A 16403-nucleotide genomic window follows, 5' to 3' on the forward strand; every position below is an offset into this window, starting at 1 on the left:
ATAGAATTCTGCACTCAACCTGTCTGGACCTGGGCTCTTTTTGGTTGGGAGACCTTTAATGACTGCTTCTATTTCCTTAGGAGTTATGGGGTTGTTTAAATGGTTTATCTGTTCGTGATTTAACTTTGGTACCTGGTATCTGTCTAGGAAATTGTCCATTTCCTGCAGATTTTCAAGTTTTGTTGAATATAGGCTTTTGTTTGATGATTTTTTGTTTGATGATTTTTTGTTTGATGATTTTTTTCAATTTCCTCTGATTCTGTAGTTATGTCTCCCTTTTCATTTCTGATTTTGTTAATTTGGACACACTCTCTGTGTCCTCTTGTTAGTCTGGCTAAGGGTTTATCTATCTTGTTGATTTTCTCAAAGAACCAACTTTTGGTTCTGTTGATTCTTTTTATGGTCCTTTTTGTTTCTACTTGGTTGATTTCAGCTCTGAGTTTGATTATTTCCTGCCTTCTACTCCTCCTGGGTGTATTTGCTTCTTTTTGTTCTAGAGCTTTTAGGTGTGCTGTCAAGCTGCTGATATATGCTCTCTCCTGTTTCTTTCTGCAGGCACTCAGAGGTATGACTTTTCCTCTTAGCACAGCTTTCATTGTGTCCCATGAGTTTGGGTATGTTGTACCTTCATTTTCATTAAATTTTAAGAAGTCTTTAATTTCTTTCTTTATTTCTTCCTTGACCAGGTTATCATTGAGTAGAGCATTGTTCAACTTCCATGTATATGTGGGCATTCTTCCCTTATTGTTATTGAAGACCAGCTTTAGGCCGTGGTGGTCTGATAGGACGCATGGGATTATTTCTATCTTTCTGTATCTGTTGAGGCATGTTTTATGACCAATTATATAGTCAATTTTGGAGAAAGTACCGTGAGGTGGTGAGAAGAAGGTATATCCTTCTGTTTTAGGATAGAATGTTCTATAAATATCTGTTGAGTCCATTTGGTTCATGACCTCTCTTAGTCTGTCTATGTCTCTGTTTAATTTCTGTTTCCATGATCTGATCCATTGATGAGAGTGGGGTGTTGAAATCTCCTACTATTATTGTGTGAGGTGCAATGTGTGCCTTGAGCTTTAGTAAGGTTTCTTTTATGTATGTAGGTGCCCTTGCATTTGGAGCATAGATATTTAGGATTGAGAGTTCATCTTGGTGGATTTTTCCTTTGATGAATATGAAGTGTCCTTCCTTATCTTTTTTGCTGACTTTTAGTTGAAAATCGACTTTATTCAATATTAGAATGGCTACTCCAGCTTGCTTCTTCTGACCATTTGCTTGGAAAGTTGTTTTCCAGCCTTTCACTCTGAGGTAGTGTCTGTCTTTGTCTCTGAGGTGTGTTTCCTGTAGGCAGCAGAATGCAGGGTCCTCATTGTGTATCCAGTTTGTTAATCTATGTCTTTTTATTGTGGAGTTGAGACCATTGATGTTGAGAGGTATTAAGGAATAGTGATTATTGCTTCCTGTTATATTCTTACTTGGATGTGAGATTGTGTTTGTGTGCTTTTTTTCTCTTTGTTTTGTTGCAAAGACTATTAGTTTCTTGCTTTTTCTAGGGTGTAGCTTGCCTCCTTATGTTGGGCTTTACCATTTATTATCCTTTGTAGTACTGGATTTGTAGAAAGATATTGTGTAAATTTGGTTTTGTCACGGAATATCTTGGTTTCTCCATCTATGTTAATTGAGAGTTTTTGCAGGATACAGTAACCTGGGCTGGCATTTGTGTTCTCTTAGGGTCTGTATGACATCTGTCCAGGTACTTCTGGCTTTCATAGTCTCTGGTGAGAAGTTTGGTGTGATCCTGATAGGTCTGCGTTTATATGTTACTTGACCTTTTTCCCTTACTGCTTTTAATATTCTTTCTTTATTTTGTGCATTTGGTGTTTTGACTGTTATGTGACGGGAGGAGTTTTTTTTCTGGTCCAATCTATTTGGAGTTCTGTAGGCTTCTTGTATGTTTATGGGCATCTCTTTCTTTATGTTAGGGAAGTTTTCTTCTATGATTTTGTTGAAGATATTTACTGGTCCTTTGAGCTGGGAGTCTTCACTCTCTTCTATACCTATTATCCTTAGGTTTGATCTTCTCATTGAGTCCTGGATTTCCTGTATGTTTTGGACCAGTAGCTTTTTCCGTTTTACAGTATCTTTGACTGTTGTGTCGATGATTTCTATGGAATCTTCTACTCCTGAGATTCTCTCTTCTATCTCTTGTATTCTGTTGGTGATGCTTGTATCTACGGCTCCTTGTCTCTTCCTTTGGTTTTCTATATCCAGGGTTCTTTCCCTGTGTTCTTTCTTGATTGCTTCTATTTCCAGTTTTAATTCCTTCACCTGTTTGATTGTGTTTTCCTGGAATTCTTTCAGGGATTTTTGTGACTCCTCTCTATAGGCTTCTATTTGTTTATTTATGTTTTCCTGTGTTTCTCTAAGGGAGTTCTTCATGTCTTTCTTGAAGTCCTCCAGCATCATGATCAAATGTGATTTTAAATCTAGATCTTGTTTTTTTTTTTTTAGATTTATTTACTTATTATAGATGAGTACATGTAGCTGTCTTCAGTTGCGCTAGAAGAGGGCATCAGATCCCATTACAGATGTGGTCAGCCACCATATGGTTGCTGGGATTTGAACTCAGGACCTCTGGAAGAGCAGTCAGTGCTCTTAACCGCTAAGCCATCTCTCCAGCCCCCCCTAGATCTTGGTTTTCTGTCATGTTTGGATATTCAGTGTTTGCTTTGGTGGGAGAATTGGGCTCCGATGATGCCATGTAGTCTTGGTTTCTGTTGCTTGAGTTCCTGCGCTTGCCTCTCGCCATCAGATTATCTCTAGTGTTACCTTGTTCTGTATTTCTGACAGTGTCTAGACTGTCCAATAAGCCTGTGTGTCAGGAGTACTGTAGACCTGTTTTCCTGTTTTCTTTCAGCCAGTTATGGGGACAGAGTGTTCTGCTTTCGGGTGTGTAGTCTTTCCAGTCTACTGGTCTTCAGGTGTTCCTGTGGGCCTGTGTCCTGAGTCCACCAGGTAGGTCGCTTGGAGCAGAAAAGTTGGTCTTACCCGTGGTCCTGCGGCTCAAGTTGCTCATGGGGGGCTGCTTTTGAGCTCTCTGTGAGGGCGGAAACCAGGAGGGCATGCGCCGGCTTTTCCCGGAGCCCCTGTGCACCTTGGTCCCAGATGGCCTTAGGTGTTTTCCTCTGGAGTCAGAAATGTGGGCAGAGTGCAGTTTCTTTTGGCTTCCCAGGTATGTCTGCCCCTCTGAAGGTTTAGCTCTCCCTCCCATGGGATTTGGGTGCAGAGAACTGTTGACTGGGTCCCTTCAGGTCTTGGCAGTGTGTGGACTGCGGGGGCCCTGCTGCTTGAGTGCCCCTATCTTCTGGTTCCCAGAGGCAGTATAGTTTCCTCTTGGGTCAGGGATGTGGGCAGTATTGGTCGTCTCTCCGCTCAGGAGTGCCCACCTGTCCAGGCGGTGAGCTCTCTCTCCCAAGGGGTTTGGGAGCAGTGAGCTGTGGGCCTGGATCAGGGAGGTTGGGGGTCCAGCTCTCATTGATATATTTTTATATATACTTCTGCCTTTAACCTGTTATGTTACAGGTTGAAGTATATGGGACAAATCAGTGAAAATAGTATATGTGGGAAATTGTTTTCAATAATGTGGACATCCCCATCTTTGTTGTGACAATGAAAGCATACCACTGTTAGCTTCTTCAGGGCTCTTTGCAATGGATCCATCCAGGAAAGATGGTGGCTCACAGACACCTAGAGGCATATTGAAACTGCAGAGGTTGCCTGATTACACATCCCATCTCTCAGAAGCAGGAATCAGAGACTTGGACACCAACCCTCTCAAGAAGTCTTAGCAACTCATTATTAATGATCTTAAGGGATGGATGTATACTGGGCTTTGTGTGTTTAGGTGGGCAATTAAATCTTATCAAGTGGGTCAAAGGTTATTGTGTTGTGTGTTCTTTCATATGTAGATTTAAGTGGTTTGGTTAGTCTGGACTGCCACGGAATTGGAATGTGTGCTTCTGGCAAGATATCTACCAGATATCTTGGGGCACTGTGGTGCGGACCTAGTGGGGATAAAAGACAGCATTTTTATTTTTTATAGTTTTACAACAACAGCAACTTTCCACTATCTGACTTTCCCAAAACAAACAAACAAACAAACAAACACAAAAAGCAAAACAAACAAAAAACAAAATCCACCCACCAACCAACCACACAAACAGTCAACCAAACAAGACCCAAGCAGACACATATTCATTTCCTTGAACTCTGTAGTACAGCACTGGGAATGTGGACCGAGATCCAGCATCCTGCTTTCCTTGACTACCATGGGTTGTATGTCTCTGATCTGGTGTCAGGAATTACTCAGACTGAAATAGACATGAACACATTCTAGCCAATCTGCTCTTTTCAACAATCAAACTGCAACAGCCTTTGTTAATTCTTAGCAAAACCAAATATTTTATTGATTGTGACAAACTGATTCATTATGAAAAATATTGTCTTTCTGAAATAATTTTAAATATAAATATGAGACGATGACAATTTAGAAATTTAGAAGTCTGAAGGAAACCCGTGATAGTCCCAAACACTGTCACACCTGCAATGGGACTTCTCTCAGCAGAGAGCCTGTGTCCTGCTCTCTCTCCTTTCTTTTCCATTTCGTTTCTGCACGTCTCCTCCCTGCACCCAATTCAGAGCTCAGTGGGTGAGTTCAGGAACAGTGAGCATCAAGACACAAGTGCAGTGGAAATGGCTCTAATGAACTCAGTCCCTTGATCCATTGTTTTCTTCCCCTGATGTGTGCCTGGTCCATACTCACCATGGTAACCTCTCCTCCTAAGAAACCCATCCTCATCCTAAGATCAACTGCATTATAAATGATATTTCCAGAGCTATGAGAAATTTCCCACCTCTAAAAATGACATTAGATTCCCTTAAAACCTCTATGCTCCCATGATTGAAGCCCTTTGGGGAAGATGGGGAAGTGACATTTCAAAGTACTATAAAACAGATAAAACATGATTGTGAAATTCTTCTGAATTTGGGACTTCCCTCCCACCCACACCTTTTTTTTTTAACTTTTAACTATTATTCCTCTCTTTATGGTTTAAATAACCAAGACTATTTCTGTATTGCCGGTAATTGTGTTGACTCAAAAAAAGAAAAAAATCTACCTTCTAAAACGTTCACATTTGAGAGAATCACTGCAGTGAGTGGAGACATTGAGGTGGTGGTGCGGATACAAGAATTAGGATGATGTTAACCTTGAGTTTTGAGTACACACAGTAGAGGGTTACCCTCTCCACTGCAGCTGGAAGAACCAAAACAGAAAGTTGCCTTGGAGAAATAATGGGTGTTTGACTCTGTGAAATCAGTGACAATTTCTTTTTTAAATAATTTTTTAAACATTTATTTATTATGTATATGTCATACAGCTTTCGGCCTGCATGTATGCACCTGCAGGCCAGAAGAGGGCACCAGACCTGATTATATATGGTTGTGAGCCACCATGTGGTTGCTGGGAATTGAACTCAGGACCTCTGGAAGAGCAGACAGTGCTTTTAACCTCTGAGCCATCTCTCCAGCCCCCGACAATTTCTTTAATCTCAGAAAGAAGGCACCTCAGTGGGCCACTAGGACTCTTCTTCAAAGTAAGGACTGTCTTCAATAATGTAGACCTCGTCTTCAATTCTGGCCTGCTCCACCACCTTATTTTGGGAAGCTCCGATCTTAGAGACTGGGAAGGCAACAAACCTGCAGAAAGAGAGAGAGAAAAAGAGAGAGAGAGAGAGAGAGAGAGAGAGAGAGAGAGAGAGAGAGAGAGAGACAAGAGACCATCTTTAAAGTCTGAGTAGAACATTTGTCATACATACTTAGGACTCCAGAAGCCCACCACACAAAAACCGTTACAGTGAACAGTACCACACAGGGCCTCTGTATTAATTTGTAGAAACATGTGATTAATCATCCGACTAAGAATTATTTTATTCAAAGCAGCTCATATGGGAATCTTTCATGTTACTTATGTAATAGAATGGGAGATGTAGGAAGACAGATAACTGGCATCAAAGCAGGTATCTGGTTAGGATGTGCATTTGGAACTGGGTTAAAAACTGGAAGTCCTGTATGTACTTTGGATTGTGGTGCTTTAGTGAGGGTTAGGAGGGCCTGGTGAACGGAGTGATAACCCTGGAACCATGGGAGGGTACAAGGAAAGAACCAGCTCCACGATGTTGTCCTCTGACCTCTACAGGTGCCATGACACATCTCCCCACTCCAGCCAAGGCACTACGCATACAATTAATATGAAGTTCTATTTTAAAGAAAGGGTTTTGAATCCTGCATAGAATCTACACCTTCTGACACTAAGAATAGAGTAGAAAAACATTTAAAACACTAGAGGGAAAACGGTGGGATTTCTGGGTCCCAGGAGGAAGGAAGGGGATGCAGGAGAAGAGGTTGATATAATTCTATATAATGATACAAATTTTGAAATTGATATCGTTACTCTTTATAGGTATTATGCCTATGCATCTCATCTAAGAATATGAAGATTGGACCCAGTCCTTCTCATAGGTGCTATTACAACACAGTGCCTTCTCACAGGGCTGGTGTGTGTTACATAATTTCAAAGGCCACTTGTATGACACATATTCACATACATTGCATGCACAAAAACATCAGGCACTGAACTGAAGGAAATTAATTTGGGAAGAAGGCTGCTGTTGTTTGTGGCTCCCCATTGCAGCTGCAGGAGGTGAACTTGGAGAGTTCATTCTCTACCCCTGCTAATCAGGGTAGTTACAGTGGACTGATGTCCCCGCCAGCGGGGACCCAGTTATTCAGGGTCCCGAAGAGGCTTTCTACCTGTGGGCCAAATGAGGGTGAAGAGAAGGAGACCAAGCAAGATTCTATTGTCAAGGTCTCATTTATTGGGGTGAATGTTATTTGAGCTTCCTAGATCTCATGGAAGAACAAATCGGAGAAGCAAAGAGACTAACTTTAACTGTCAATGATGTATGACATTATTGAGCTTTTGTCATTTGTGCCCAGGGGCCATCTCAACTACTGAAATGTAAACCCAAAATGATGGTCTCTAGTGGGCCATGTAAGGGATACCTGTGCTGAGAATTACAAGAGCAATCTAGCTTCCCTCTACCTGGGACTGTCATAAATGTAGGGGCAACACTCAGGAGTCAGTGCTTAGTTTAGCTTCCTAGGTTTCTTTCTTGCTTATTTATTAATTTATATTTTATTGTATTTATTGTATTTATTTATTGTATTTATTTATTGTATTTATTTATTGTATTTATTTATTTATTTATTTATTTATTCATTTATCCATTCATTCACTTGGTTTTGTCAGCGTCTCTCTAGGTTGCTATGGCTATCCTGTAACTCCCTCCCTATATAGAACAGGCTGGCTTCAAACTCACAGAGATCCACCCGTCTCAACCACCTGAGTGTTGGATTTAAATGTGTGAGCCACCAGACCTGGCTTCATTTATTTATTTTTAGGCAGGGTGTTTCTAGAAGTCTCAGTCAGCCTTAACCATACAGTCCTCTAAGACTTTAATCCCAGTAGTCTGAAGGTAGAGGCAGCAGAAAATACCTCTGAGAATTGAGGATAGCAAGGTCTCGCCAGGTGGTGGCAGCCTCCTGCTTTAACTTAGAACTCAGGAGGGCAAGGCAGCTGTGTTCAAGGACAGCCTGGTCTACAAATAAGTCCTTGACACCCATGGTCTCACAGAGAAAATGAAAACAAAACAAAAAAGGTGTGTGTGTGGGACCTCATTAAACTTTACTTTTGGATCCAATGTGCAAAATGGGAGCCAAACATTATGGACCACACCTATAACCCCAGAACTAAAGACTCTGATGCAGGGAGGTTGTGAGTTCCAGTCTGGCTTAGGCTACATAGAAAGTTTCAGGTCAGTTTGGGGCCAAATAGTAATACACTGTCTCAAATCAACTGATCAATCAACAAATCAATCAGTAAAGAATGATTTAGTGGCTAATGAGAGCATAGGGAGGGATTCTTAAGACAGTGAGTTCAAAAAGAATCAACACAATCCATGTCAGCTTACCTCAGAGAACCAGAATTCTTTCTCATTACCATGTACCCTAAATTGGGGTGGGAGAAGAATGGTGAGAAAGGTTGAAAGGAAAATTGAACTGTAATCAGAAACACTCATGATATTTTCTTCTAATCAAGGATACTGTTTGTTTTTTATTGATCCACTCCCTAGTAACACTGGGTAATTTCTTCCTGTGTTGCACAAGAAGGATCTTCTTTTTTTTTTGTTTTTTGTTTTGTTTTGTTTTGTTTTTCCGGAGCTGGGGACCGAACCCAGGGCCTTGCGCTTGCTAGGCAAGCACTCTACCACTGAGCCAAATCCCCAACCCCAAGAAGGATCTTCTTATTCATTGGTTGGTATATTCACCCATCTAGCCTAAGTTGCTAGTAGGACATTGTAAAGTATTGTTCACAGAAAGAAACAAAGAACTGTAGATATGTCTAAGGGGCTGCAGGAGAACACTTTTGGGGGGTGGGTAATAAACAACTTTGGACTGAGGAAGGGAACAAACACATTTATTGCACTTTTCTCAATTTCTATGTAATTCTCCCTTTTAGGCACCATCTGATATGATGTCTAACCACAGAATTGGAATGCTAGGATAAAAAGCATTTGGTACTAGAGCTAGCATAAATAAACATTTCAGATAAACATGTTCTAAATAATTAGGGGGAAACATGCCAAGCAGGCATATTCTTGATTGTTTTTTTGAGACAGGGCTTCCCTGTACAACCTAGCCTGTCATGGAACTCGCTTTGAAGAGACAGGTCTGTCTCAAAATCACAGTCTTAAAGACAAGGCTTCTTTGGAGACATCATAGCAATGGTTCAAGATCTCTGGGCACTCACCGGGTACCAGAAACCACCGGAAGTGCTTTGTAGGTTCTAACACAACCCTTGGGGGAATGGATGGCTTACTGCATGTCTTGGATCTGGGCATAGGGAAGTCATTTAGACTCAAAACCCCTGTGGCCTGTACCCTTGCTTAATTAAAGGCAGTCAGAAGGACTGAGGACCCTGGCTCTCCTTCCTTGAGGACAGTCATGAACTTACTGGTGATAGCCACGGTGCTCGCAAGCAGCAGCAGCAGCAGGGCTGCAAAGGACATGCCAACATAGAAGCCCTTAGTCGGGTTTCTCTGCAGCTTCTGTGGAGGGATTGCTTCCTAAGGAAACAATAAGTAAAATCACAGTAGTAATAAATAGACCAACCCATAAATAAATAGCAAACCAAAGGGGCACCAAGGAACAGAAAACACAGGCTAGACCTTAAACCTAGACCTTCCTCTTCATTGGCCTGGGGCTCGTCTGGAACATGGAGCAAGATTCAAGGAGCTAAGGCAGTGACGGGCAGTGGAACACGGACACATTAGAATCCAAATTGTCTTTAAAGACGATGGAAAGGTATTCTGTGCTGCTCACGTTGCTGACCTGTGTATATAATTCTGTCGGTGTTCTGACTGCTTAATGTGCGTTGATAGATCATGTATTCAATTATTTCTGTTTTAGTAGTCAGTAGTGTATTCCATAAAGGCACATCTTATGATAATAAAAATGAAAAGTAATTCAATCCTAATTGTACTTGTTCTCAGCATGCTCAGCTGCTGGACCTGTTTTTTTGTTTTTTGTTTTTTTTTTTTTTAAAAGACTCTACATGTGAATGGGATTCAAATTCCACATCTTTATAAAATTCCAATACCAAATGGTCAGCACTGAAAACATACACAAAAATAACATGTGTGTGTGTGTGTGTGTGTGTGTGTGTGTGTGTGTACTGGGTGGGTTTTATTTATATTTTTCTATTTCAGGAATATATATTATATTTAATGTATAGTATAAAGTATATGTATTTACATATATTAAAAATTAAAGAAATAGAGACCATGAATTAGAGAAAAAGGAAGGAGAGGGGAAGGGTTTGGGAGAAGGGGAAGGAAAGGAGCAATTGATGGAATTACGTTCAGTAACTTTCTAAAAAAAAAGAAAACTAAGAAGACTCTACTCATGGATGCAGCCTGATTAACAGCTTGTGATGAGACAGAAATGGAGAATCTCTCCCAGTGCCCTGGTGCAGGTGACTGGGCATCATCACCTACTGGAATAAGACAGAGTGGGCATCAGGTTAGGCCCTTTCATAGCTCAGCACTGGTCTACTAGACCTAAACAGACCCTGAGAGATGGGTTTAACTGCAGGAAGCAGACCACAAGATCACTTGTGCACTTGTATGAGCTTCATCTCTGGATCTCAACCCCAGCTCCTCTGCTTAGTCAGTGAGACCCTGGACACATTAGCTCAGCTCTGTGAGCTCTGTCTCTACAGCTACAGGTGACATGTTCAGTGGGGTTCTCGAACAAGGTACTCTCAGGTGCTTCTTGCCAACACTTTGGTGAATATAGAAGAAAACAAGATTTGTTTGTTATTCTGACAGGGTCTTCTGTATCCTAGGCTGGTGGAGAACTCTTTAGTTGACAATAATGATGAACCTCTGATCCTCCTGCCTACACCTTCTGGGTGCTTGGATCACAGCCGAGTCACCAGGCCCACGTGAGCATCTATCTCCTTCATAACACTTTCCTGATTATGAATGGCAGCGATGCCTACGCTTTCTCATTCGTGTTTGCAAATTTCCTGCAATGTTTTCATGAGATACAGGCCAGGAAGTTGATCTCTGAGTCAAGACCGATGCTGCTGTTGCTAGGCACAGGGGAGCACACCTTTGTCTCTGAACCTGAGAGCTGAGAGCCAGTGGGTTGGGAGGCCAAGATCTTTCCCAGGTACAGAGCAATCTCACAGCCGGCTTGAGCAACAAGGGATTCTGTCTTAACAAACACCCAAAACAATGCTGTGTGCTGTCGTGCATTGTTTTCAATGCAGCAAGAGACTGTTTGACATCTTCAGAGTCCAGATTCTTCTACCACTTGTTTCGAATTTATCTCTAAATTACTAACCATGGCTGTTTCATAAGTGACTGAGGGCAAGAACAACCTCAGTATGCAGGCCTGTTTTGTGTTATACTTAACAATAGTCTGGTCCCTTAGCAACATTGGCAAATGGTTTCTGATATTTAACCAGTATATACAGATTCTTCCCACATCTCCAGGCCACTGGGTGCCAATGTCAAATAAGTCATTTCACTTTTTTAATGTCAGGCTAGACAAGATGACACAGGCCTGTCTTCTCAGTACTCAGTAGATTATGAGTTGCAGTTCAGCCTGAGCTACTAAATGAGGTGATGTCTCAAAGGAGGGAGCAGTTATGGTGGCATCCACACCCATGATTCAGGAGTTCAGGGTCATCTTCAGCTACGCAGTAAGTTTAAGGTCAGTTGGACTACATGAGGCCCTGTCTCAAAAAAACAAAGGACTCTTGCTCTCAGTGTCCAGTAGTTATGTTCTGACTGACCATAGGTAAGGTATAATTCCATTTGGTCCTGCATAAATATCTCCACCTTGCCTTGAATAAATAACTTTTGTTGTTGTTGAGTGGTTTTTGGTAGTTCAAACCTGAGGCCTTGCACATACAAGGTAAGGTAAGAATTCTCTTATTCTTCAAAGTCCTCCATGCTTGGATCCTCACAATTCTGTGCCTGGCTATTTTCTTACCTTAACCTTTATTTCTCCTGTGCTACTTACACATACTAAACCTTTGTTTCTTCCTGGAGCCAAGAAGAAAACATTGGTGAGTGTATCTGTATTTTCTGTAAAGACAGAACTCAAGCATGGTATAGACAAAGGCTAGGGAAGGTCATGGAAGTTTGAGAGTGCCTAAGACCTCAATACCATATGTGGATGTTTGTAGGAAAGAAAAATCGCCAGTGGGCTCAACAGAGAGTGGTCAATGAGTGGGAAAAACAATATTAAGGGTTCCTAAATGAATTCTTGAATTTAAATACCCTTTGTAAACACAAAATTCTTCATATTAAAATATATATTAATATTTAATATAATATAATCAAACTTCTGTTTCCTGAGTCCCTAAATTAAGGAATATACCACTACACTATATATGACTCTTTTTTTGTTTTGTTTTTCTTCTTTTTTGACACAAATGCCCATGACATCATATTACAGACACAGTTCTTAAATACAATGTGCTTCCTGGAAGATATAGAAGGGAACATGGCCAATAAATTAGGGAGGAGTACTTACAGTGTCACTATTCCAAGAGTCATCTGAGGATGTTGCAGTGTTATTCCAGTCTGGCCAATGGGAGAAAAAATTAGTTACAAATATAAAAATTTAGATTTTTTTTGACTACTCTGTAAATAATATCCACAAGGCCAATGTATCTTACACCTTGTGAGGATTAAGATTTAATATGACATGAGAGTCACTGAGCAGCAAGTTTGAACATTTAGATATTAAACGTGTTTTTGAAATGTCTATTTTGTAACAAGGAATACATTGTTTTCATTGCTTCTATGTGTCCATGAATGAAATACAGAATCCTCTTTCCACTGAGTATCTGGCACATATAAGGATTTATAACATTCTGACAAGAATTCTCTTAACTGCATTTACATATGAAGAAGCAGACATTAGATGGTTATATATTTCTAAACTGTACAAATGACAGACATCTCTGTGGGCATTTCCTATTAACAGTGCCCACACAATGAGTGGAAATACTGCAGGTCTACAGAAGGCCCTAACAACTGCCAGAGCTGGCACTGCCCTTTAAATGACTCATAGCTCTCTACCCTTCCCCCATTTCAGTATTTGTATTTTACTCATTGAGAGAGCCCTTCCAAGGAGCCAAAGGCAATGACTAGGTGTAGGCAAGGTCAACAGTCTAGGTTCTGTTGGCACTCAGGTCCTTAAGTAAGACCTTCCAGGAATCACAGTAAGTAACTCAGTAAGGTGAAGCTGAATCAGACAAAATTTGAATTCAGTGCTGATCTTGTCCATTAGCAGAGTGACCTTCATACTCAAGGTCCTGACATAAGCACTTTGGAATGCATGCTTGAGTGTGCAATGCTATGTTGGAAAACACAGGCGATGTTATTATTATTACATGATAAAGGAGCAGTGGGGAAGAGGGTGAATAATGTGGAATTCGCTTTAGAAATATCATTCCACTTATCTAAAGATGAACATTCAACAACTTGTCCAAAGAAATATGTGTAGTATTAATGGGAAAATTGAAAGGTTTGTGTCTCCAAGAAGAATTATAGATTTTCCCCAGTTTATCAGTGACATAAGTTACTGTTAAAAAATTAATGAGATGGTGTTAATAAGATTAATTAATAAGATTCTGAGCAGGCTCCGATATCAAGAATGATCTCCCCTCCCTACTCCCTCTATCTTCCTCATACCCAGCAACAGTGGCAGATGGCTGCTGCCTTCTATTGTTTTTTAAACTATTGGTTGTTCTAATCTAATCTTCTGGACTCTATGAGTTTATTGCTTGCAACGAAATTAACCAGTGTCCAGAAATGCCTGGGAAAAGGTAGGCCACATGGGGTTGGGGGAACCATCGATAATCATCTCCTGAGAATATTAAGTTACAAATGTGCACACCCAGACTCCTGGATGGCCTGATCTCATCTGGATGCTCCTCAAGGTCACATTACCCAGCTCTGAAACACAAAGGCCAGCATGTGACCTTCTCAAACCTACAATTATTGTAAGAGCTAGCTGGGAAAGATGACCGAGTTTAGCATCACCTTATTTGATCAAGCAAAGTCATGCCACCACTATAGGTTTAAAGAGAGCAGATAGTGTAGGATCTACCCAGAGTGAGGGTCAGAGTGAGTGAGAGTTGGGGTCTTGGGGCTGCAAGTCTCTTTGGGTGCTGCTGGTGGTGTACTCAACCCACCTCACTCGATTTGGGTTGCTATAACAAAATAGCTCTAAATTCTTTAGAACAAAAAAGGCTTGGAGTCCCAGATCTGGATACAAGTTGACTGGGTAGGTTGTCAAAGTCTTTTTTCATAGCTGGTACTTTTTGTGTATTCCCAAGTGAAGGAGGAGGAAAATCAGGCCCTTCAGCTCTCTAATAAAGGATCTAATGCCAACCAAAAAAAAAAAATTTAGGGGTTGGGGAATTTAGCTCAGTGGTAGAGCGCTTGCCTAGGAAGCGCAAGGCCCTGGGTTCAGCCCCCAGCTCCTGAAAAAAAGAACCAAAAAAAAAAAAAAAAAAAGGATCTAATGCCACGCATGAACATCTTACCCTTACAATCTAATGGCCTTTCAGATACTTCGGTTCTTAAGCTACTGCATTGAGAATCAGTATTAACAAAAATATAGAGACACAAACATTCAGATCAGAATGCAGCCTCAGATGCAGCCCCTGTGAACTCAAGATTGATCAGGTTGACAAGGAGACTTTGACTATATTGAAGAAATTTTTAGTGACATGGTTAATATAGACAGGATAGGGCTGTTTTAAGACCCAAAGAATCGAGCGTGGTGATGAGCTTGGGATCAAACTGAGTTATTTGGTTTTTAAAAGAGTCACATAAAAGTAGATTTTGCAAGTCATAGCAGCTCCCTGGGCCAGTCCTCCAGAGCTCAGACACTGTGAGTAATTGTACTTTGACTCCCCATCACATTGAATATTCCTGACATTATTTTCACATGAAGAAGCCACAAAGCTTAATTCTGCAGGAATGGAGGTCCTAGTAGGAAAGGGTGCTGTAAGGAGTAGTATGGAGCTGTGCCTCTGTCCCCAGTACTACTTATAAAGTCAGGTATGTCTTGTTTTTAGAGGCTGTTGTCTTTTCAACACAAGCTTTCTCAAGATATGAACTACTAAGATCATCAGGAAAGGGAACATAGATACCTGTAGGAGTATGGGATGGGGCTTCTGTCACCTCAGCTGTTGTCTGATCTGGATAATATGTAGTGGCTTCTGGAATGAGAACAATGCAAGAACTATTCCAGCCATGAAGCAGATTGGTTCCCACCAAGAAAAACAGAAGCAAAACATAATCCAAAACTTTCCATCACCCTCCCACAGTGCCTTCTCAACCTTCTTAAGCTGAAAGGGTTCCTTCCTACCCACTTCTGCATCTGCTGATTCCTGAGAAATATATGAAAAGATGGCCAGTGTCCAGAGTTGCTTTACTATCCAGAGCAAGTGAGATCTGTGTTCTAAACATTAACACTATTGAGAACTGTCTCACACTTTCCATTCTAGACCCCTGAACATTGATAGAAATACAGTCAACACTAAGAAATGGAGAATAGGACACTCGGTTAATATCAGGATTAATTAAGACAAGCGGTATTTCACTCTCTAGGAATGGGCCTGGGAGTTTCTTTTTACCCTCTTCACTATGGGCCTTATTCCAGGTCAGGATCACTCCCACTTCTTTGCAGGGAGACTGCTCACTGAGCAATGTGGAGTAGATACACCGCTCCGTCTCAGAGTCCTTCTCAACGTAGCAGTTTCACTGATGATGATTCCTGTCCTGCAGCCTGCCTCACCTTCAGGAATTACCCTTTATATCTGTCTTTAAAAACAAACAACTCTTTACTGACTGGTTGGTTGAGTGAGTGAGTGAGTGAATGACTGAGTGACACAAACTCTCCCATCCTCCTCCCATTCCTTTACTAAGAATACTTTCCTGTTATCTGATTCATCTTCCATTTCCAAGGCTTTGGAGAGAGAGTTCCAAAGACTTCCACATGGAACTCTCCAATGCAGTCTGTGTTTCCCTTTCTCTTCCTGGAGTCCCTACATGTTTCCCAACAATAGCACAGTTCACGTGAAGAGCTGAGCGCTTGCTCCTCTGTGAGTCCAATAAATGCTTCCCTTCTCAGAGTGACAGAGGGTCTGGAATTCCTAAACCTGGGCTTCCTCAGGACCCCTCAGTGGTCTTTCTGGGTGCCCAACCTCACTGCAACCTGGTGCTCACATTTGAACACACCCTCCTGCACTGCACTCTTGTCTTGTTTTACCCTAACACTCAAGCATCGAAAAGGATGTGGCTGTCCTTCTGAATTAAAAATGGGACACCACAGATGTTAGGTGGTTGCACATCAGTCATTTAGTTCTTGGTAAAAGGCATCCTGAGCTTAACTTGTTCCCCAGCCTGAGTCATTTCCCCCCATTGTTCTTTCACCTCACATCACATCTTATTTCATGAATAGAACTTGGGGCAGCTAGGATGACCACAAGAAGTGGGTGTGAAAATACCTGTCCTTTTCTTACAGTAACCAGGGTGTTTGTCTTCTCTCTGAGTTGTACAATTCAACCCACAACTGCAGTACTTTAGAAAACTAACAATACAAAAATCAGATTACACTAACACCACTCCCAAGAGGTCTTATGGACAGATGAATCCTCACTTCTCTTCCAAATCTCAGTTTTCAATAAATTC

The 16403-nt window shown here is 41.2% G+C and overlaps 1 protein-coding gene across 3 annotated transcripts in view; it reads right to left on the reverse strand.

Annotated features, from left to right (window-relative positions):
- Positions 1-5381: 5381 nt before the first annotated feature.
- Positions 5382-16403, reverse strand: part of Timd2 (T-cell immunoglobulin and mucin domain containing 2) — a 40953-nt gene continuing 29931 nt past the window's right edge. For 2 of the 3 annotated variants that reach the window (XM_006246168.4, XM_008767669.4), the window contains exons 6-10: positions 14861-14929; positions 12226-12275; positions 9131-9242; positions 8088-8124; positions 5382-5754 (exon numbers count right to left, since the gene is read on the reverse strand). In XM_006246168.4, coding sequence (XP_006246230.1) covers positions 5634-5754; positions 8088-8124; positions 9131-9242; positions 12226-12275; positions 14861-14929 — 389 coding nt within the window. In that variant the 3' untranslated portion in view covers positions 5382-5633. The remainder of the gene's footprint in view (positions 5755-8087; positions 8125-9130; positions 9243-12225; positions 12276-14860; positions 14930-16403) is intronic. The other variant, NM_001013855.1, reaches the window with a different exon arrangement.

This window comes from Rattus norvegicus, chromosome 10 (genome assembly GCF_036323735.1).
Source record: "Rattus norvegicus strain BN/NHsdMcwi chromosome 10, GRCr8, whole genome shotgun sequence".
Taxonomy (NCBI): domain Eukaryota; kingdom Metazoa; phylum Chordata; class Mammalia; order Rodentia; family Muridae; genus Rattus; species Rattus norvegicus.